General features: G+C 40.0%; 1 protein-coding gene across 1 annotated transcript in view; it reads left to right on the top strand.

Moving 5' to 3' along the window:
- Window positions 1-6338, top strand: part of GATB (glutamyl-tRNA(Gln) amidotransferase, subunit B) — a gene marked incomplete at its 5' end in the record, with an annotated part of 41506 nt that overhangs the window by 19864 nt on the left and 15304 nt on the right. Inside the window, 5 exons of the mRNA XM_010295171.1 lie at window positions 14-136; window positions 2761-2874; window positions 3943-4027; window positions 4386-4430; window positions 5868-6057. Of these exons, the coding sequence (XP_010293473.1) occupies window positions 14-136; window positions 2761-2874; window positions 3943-4027; window positions 4386-4430; window positions 5868-6057 (557 nt within the window). The remainder of the gene's footprint in view (window positions 1-13; window positions 137-2760; window positions 2875-3942; window positions 4028-4385; window positions 4431-5867; window positions 6058-6338) is intronic.

Genomic DNA, 6338 nt, shown 5'->3' with positions numbered 1-6338 from the left:
CTTTCCCTGATAGGAGTCGGCCTCATGGAGGTTGTCATGGAGCCTGATATGTGCTGTGGGGAAGAAGCAGCTGCAGCAGTCAGAGAGCTTCAGCTCATTCTTCAAACACTTGGGAGCAGCCAGGCAGTCATGGCAGGTACAGAAGGGGGAAGGGCACATTCCCTTGTCACCAGTAATTCTCTGCATTTCCAGGAGTTTTGCAGCTTCTGGTTATTTTGCTCTGTGGTTGCTTACAACACATAGCCTTTTCTAGCTGTTGTTTTTACAATCCTCAGAGCCTGTTCTAATGTCTGCCGTGCTTCAGGTATCCTTATGGGCCTGCCTTCATCTGCAGAGCTTTGCAGTGCTAGATTTTGTATTGCCTCACACAATAATTTTACAGGATAAACCTAGGCAGGAAGGAATGTCCCCAGGGTTCTTGTGGTGTTTCTCCCTGTCTGTCCTCATCTTGCTTGCCACAGCACTGCAGCACAGAAATCTGTGGTAAGGATTAGTTGTAGAATATGGAAGTTATGGGGCAAAGTAGTGGGAGCATGGGTGATCTTGTAAATTGTGTCAGATCTCAGCTGGTCATAACATGAGTGTAGTCAGTAAACTTGTGCTGGTGTCATCAATGAAATGGAGTAAACGACAGTGCGTAGCAGATACGGGTGCCAGGGTTAATTTAAGAACCAGTGAGATTGTTGTTTTTACCCTACTTGATCATTTCACGCACTCACTTTGTCCCTCCCGCCCCTCCAGCATTATGTTCACTAGGTCGCAACTTCTCTTCCCACTACGGAGATCACTGCTGGTCTGGGGAGGTGGGCCAGAAAATTGTGCTGGTTCGTGCTGTGCAGCAGGCTTGCATAGAATCATAGAATCGTTTAGTTTGGAAAAGACTGTAAGGATCATTGAGTCCAACCGTTAACCTAATACTTGCCAAGTCCACCAAACCACGACCCTAATCGCCACATTTACACGTCTTTTTAATACCTCCAGGAATGGGGACTCAACCACTTCCCTGGGCAGCCTGTTCCAGTGCTTGACAACCTTTTTGGTGAAGAAATTTTTCCTAATATCCAATCTAAACCTCCCCTGGAGTGACTTGAGGCCATTTCCTCTAGTATAGTTGTCTGTAAAAGTATTTGGATTTTTTTTTTTCAAGGTGGTGCTTTTAAGGGCTTTCTACTGTGGTTTTCCCTCATCATAATTACTTGCTTTCAAATAAGGGCTTTACATTCTCACATTTTACCTTCATTCTACTTGTGTGTTCAGTGAAGACAAGTGCTCAGTTTTATCAGGTGTTATTTCATTAACAACAAACAGATGAAAAGATTATTTCATTGCAAAGTGAAAGGAAAAGAAGCAGGGCTTAAAGTGGGCTTACAGGAAAAAAGCTTCTTTAAGAACATTTGAGGCCTGGCTCTCCTTTCACTTACGCCTGATTAACTTCATTATCTTGTCACACTGACACCTGCATCCAAGTAGAAGCAGGTCATGTCTCAAAATGAATCAAAGGCAGGACAAGACTATTCCTCTTTTGGAACAAGTACTCATTTCACCCCAAAGAGGGAGCACATGCAAAACACTTCTCTTGAAAGAGGTGTTGGGTCATTCCAGCACCTTTGTCCTTCATTTGCATGTCTGGCAAGACTCTGATTTAGTGCACTATCATCCAGCCTACTTTTACAAATGTCTTTACCAAGGCCTCTCTTGTCAATTCAAATCTATTAACCGGAATGGATTCTGAAGCTGTAGACCTCTTCACAAGTTTAACTCTGAGCTAGCTCAATTTTGCTCTCTCTCTTTAATAATGCTACTGTATCTAAACAGTAAGTGTTTGTTTCTTTTTATCTGTATTTGAAATTTAAAAAACTCCACAACCCAGAACAGAGAGGAAGGCTACTGATGTTCACTGTGCAATATGGGAAAAATGATGTTTCTTTTTAATACAACCTCTCCTGTTTGTTTATTGCCACCAGTTGAATAACTGTGGCAAGCCTTTTCTTCTCAGAAGGGATGACTTTACAGGGACAAAACTTAAAAAGATACAATTGCGAGTTATTTGTGGTTCAGTCATTAAAGATCTTTAAGGACAGTATTCCATTTTGGACTAAAAGTGCAGGATGCTTTTATATATAACTTTGCGTTCAGTTTCAGTTTTTGGAAGACAGGGAAATTTGGGGCAGGGTGGGGAGATTGCAGTTTCTGGAAGGAGAGGAAGAAAATTACCAAAAAATCCACTACTACTCACACTTTTGTCCTTGAGCTGTAAATTTCCAAGAACACCTTAGTAAATCTGTTCAACATAACTGTAAGTTCTTGTGTTCCATGCTAGAATAGTATATATCCATCAAATTGTAATTCCAAAAGGTATTTTTATGCTGCTTTAAGAGGAATGGAAGCTCATAATCCACCATTTTAAATTGCTTGTCTAATTCTGCTCTTTATTTAAGAGCTGTGAGTCAGAAGCTTTTTTTCACTAAATGGCTTAGGGGATCTGTGCTGCACTGCACCATGCAGTTTTCTCTGAGAGGAATTATGAGCAATAGCTTTTTTTAAAAAGTAGTATTCTCAGAAAATTTTGAATGATTGGAGACAGTCTTGAGATAGAATCACAAACAGAATGCTATGATGAGGTAGTTTTTACTCCTTTCTAAACATATGGAAGTCTGCTATTAATGTTTTGCATATAACATGCAGTTTATTAATGCATGCCAAGGTTTTTACTCTAGTTTACAGGGCAGGTAATTCTGTTGATGAAGTTTCCTTTTACAGAGGGTCAGCTGCGAGTGGATGCCAATGTTTCTGTGCATCACCCTGGAGAGCCTTACGGAGCGAGGACTGAAGTGAAGAATATCAATAGCATACGATTCCTGGCAAGAGCAGTAGGTAAATGATGGTTGCTTTATTACAGGAGCATTGTACATATTTTATGTGGTCTGACATGAAATATGTCAGGCTCCTGAGTGCAGTAATTGGCCTTAAATGCCCTGATTAGCTTCACTTTCATGTCCCATTGATGCACCCAGCCCATGGATACAGAAGTCCCATTGAAGCTCAGGCTGGGGCCTTTGCCTGATCTACATCACAGGTGTGCCAGTTTTCTGTGTTGCCAGTCTTGTCTCCTGGTGGACCTTGGACCTTTTCTGTAGTCTTGTTCCCAGTCCTGTCTCTGTCTCCTATCCTTCTGCTTCTGACTGAACCCCTTGGAAGGACCCTGGACCCAACTCATCCCCTCACCTTGACTGAGACTGTCAGTTAGTAGCACATGCCTCTGCCCATGCTGTTCAGACCAGTGGGACTGCACCAGACAGTGAGGACCCTGCCTTTGCTGTTGTCACCCTCGGCTCCTGGCTTATCCCTCCTTGTGGGCAGCCCTGCTCTTGCTGCTTCCTGACAGAATAGGTCTTAATATGGGGTACTGTGGTGGTAGCAGCCATGTTACTCTGCAGTTTTCTGGCAGAGGGTTACCTCTGCCTGCAAAAAGAATAAATGATGATTCAATGCCTAGCAAGTTTAGTACTAAAATGTGTTACCAGTAGCTCTTTGTCCTCCAGTGTAGGCTATTGCTTTCCACTGAGTGTAGTAGGTGGTGTATGTGAAGTTCAGATGCAGCTTGGGTATGAGTAAGAAAGGGTGATTATTACATCTCCAAACAAAAACTCAACTGGGTGATTGGAAGGTCACTAAAATGTATGGCTTGGCTGCAGTGCCTGGGAGAAAATGTTTTCTATTTAAAGGGAATGAAAGAAGATGAGGAAAACGCGCAAAGAAATGGTGCTGCAGGGAGAGACAGTGACTGATAATTCTGCCTGTAACTACTGCTGTTGATTTCATTGAGGTTAAAACAACAAACTATTCCATTATCGCATAGCAGTGAAAAATGAAATAGTGGAGTGTACAAAAGCTAATAATACAGTATAACAAGCTTATTCTTTTTTCTTTTGTTTCTGTCAGACTATGAAATACAGAGACAAATTGAAGAACTTGAAAACGGAGGAACAATTCTGAATGAAACAAGAGCCTTTGATTCCAAGCTTGGGTGAGTTTTTATTTTGAAGTAACATCAGGAATAGTAGTGCCACGGATACCTAGTGACATGATCAGGAGAGGTAACATAGTATTGCTCAACTCTGTCTTCTAAAGCTGGTGTTCACAAGCATAGTCTCCTCACAGGTAATAATTTTTTATGAAAGTTGAGGCTTTTTCATGACAGATTATGCGCTACATCAAGCAGTGTCTGTGTGAAAATGACTGCCCTATTATATACGCACACGCTTTGAGGTGGCTTTAAGAAGCTCTCCTGATCTTCATGACACAAAGTTTTTGTTTTGTGTTTTTGCCATAAAACTAATTCTGTGGTGTACCTGTTACCACATCTTGTTTTGTTTTTATTTTAGGTGCACTGTACCCATGAGAGACAAAGAAGGAAAACAGGATTATCGGTATTTTTTTTAAAATAAAGTTAACATTTCAAGAACTGAGAATTTATTTCATTTCTTACGTATAGTCAGTGTAATGAGCATGTAAAGCTAGTCAGTATAAGTGAGTATGTATTGGAAGTTTACCTTCCACTGGAAGGGGAAGAGACCTATCAAAATCAGCCCTAGTCTGAATAGTTCAGATCTAGAACTGTGTCTCATCTCTGCTAAAACTTGTAGACCTTTCCCAAAAACTAAGCTGGAGTACCTTAACTAACAGGGGGTAAGTTGAAGGTTTACTTTGTGGCCAGTACAAGTGTATTCTTAAGAATGCCTGAGATAAAACATAAGAATATTCTGAGTTAAGCATTGCTGCTGCTTTAAGTAAATACTGAGGGAAAGGATTTTCAGATGGCAGGTCCTGCCTCTCCATGCTAAATCTACATATATTCCACCACTGATCGTACTAGAGCTGAGCAAGGATTTTGAAAACATCCTACAAACTTTAAATTTAAATCTGCTTTTTAAATTATCATTTGTAGAAATGTAGCAGACATTGATCACTTTATGAATTCCTTATTATGGTAGGGGCTGGAGTGAGGCTTATTTAATAAGACTAATTCAAACAAAATGCAAAAGAAAATCCATGAAAACCTAGACAAAACTGTAAGTCTAAGATATCTCAAATAGAGACCAGAAAGGTTATTACTAGTACTAAGATTATGATCAGTATTAAATGGTGTTTTTCAGATTTTTTTTTTTGTAGTTTACTGCTGCACATTGTACATTAAACATAAAATCTGTGTTTAGGCAGATTTGAAATGGAAATTATTCTAGTGAATGTAGAGGGTGCCTAATGTCCTTTATTCTGATCTTTTTGAACCCCTCATTTCGTCGTGTAAGAGTGAAGTTTCTGCTTCAATCATAGTTATTCCAAAGGTTTGAATTGACCTTCTCTTTAAGGGATCCTTTTGTTCTGTGATGGCACCCTGCTGAGCACAATAACTTTGCTTTTAGCACAGCATGAGATTTCATCAAGACTTTTGAGGTTAGTCTGGAAAAGGTTGCAACCTGCCCAGATCACTCCTGGCAGTTGGCTGTTAGTCTGTGTTTTTCCCCTGCCAATCCACTCACGTTTTGTCCAGATGCACAATTCATGCATGACGCCAAAAGGAATGGGTTGTTTCCATATCTGTTATTATTGTTGCTATTTTTTATTATTATTTTGGGTACAGAAGTGTTTTAATTGCCCCTTTTCTGTTATCTACTCTTGGACAATCCGTGGCAAATACTTAAAGAACTTTACAGCAGTTTGGGGGCTGATCTTTTATTACTTACCATGAATTTTTAATATTTTGTTTGGTTGAAATAGTAATATAACTTCCAGCTAAGCACAAACTTGTGATGTGGATTTTATTGCTCATTGTTTAGCTTCTGACTGAAAACAATCATTTTCACTAGGTTCATGCCAGAGCCAAACCTTCCTCCATTGATTCTCTACGATGCTAAATCTTTGCCAGCTAATATGAACCATCAGCAAGTGGTAAATATTGATTGGATTCATGGGAGACTTCCTGACCTCCCCAGTGTGAAGAGAACAAAGCTTGTTGAACAGTATGGGATTCTTCCTGAACACAGCTTCACCTTATTGGTAGGTGTATTGATCAAGTGCTAAAATAAGCCTAGAAACTTCAAAGTTGCATGGTTTTTGAAAAGATTTACAAATGTCATATTAACTAGCTGTCAGTTCTCATGGCCAGTGCATACTTTGTACCTACTTTCTACACAGAAGGGTGGGAAAAAGAAACTATACACATTGTGCCTAGAAGAAGCGTTTCTCATGCAAGGTGTAGTCAAATAACTTATTTAATATTGATCTTGTCTGTCTACACATGGATGCACCCGTGACTGACTGCAACAAATGTACAACTT

The sequence above is a fragment of the Phaethon lepturus genome, unplaced genomic scaffold, assembly GCF_000687285.1.
Source record: "Phaethon lepturus isolate BGI_N335 unplaced genomic scaffold, ASM68728v1 scaffold6349, whole genome shotgun sequence".
Lineage (NCBI taxonomy): Eukaryota > Metazoa > Chordata > Aves > Phaethontiformes > Phaethontidae > Phaethon > Phaethon lepturus.
Note: the sequence above shows the minus strand (reverse complement) of the source record. Positions and strands in the feature narration are given on the sequence as shown.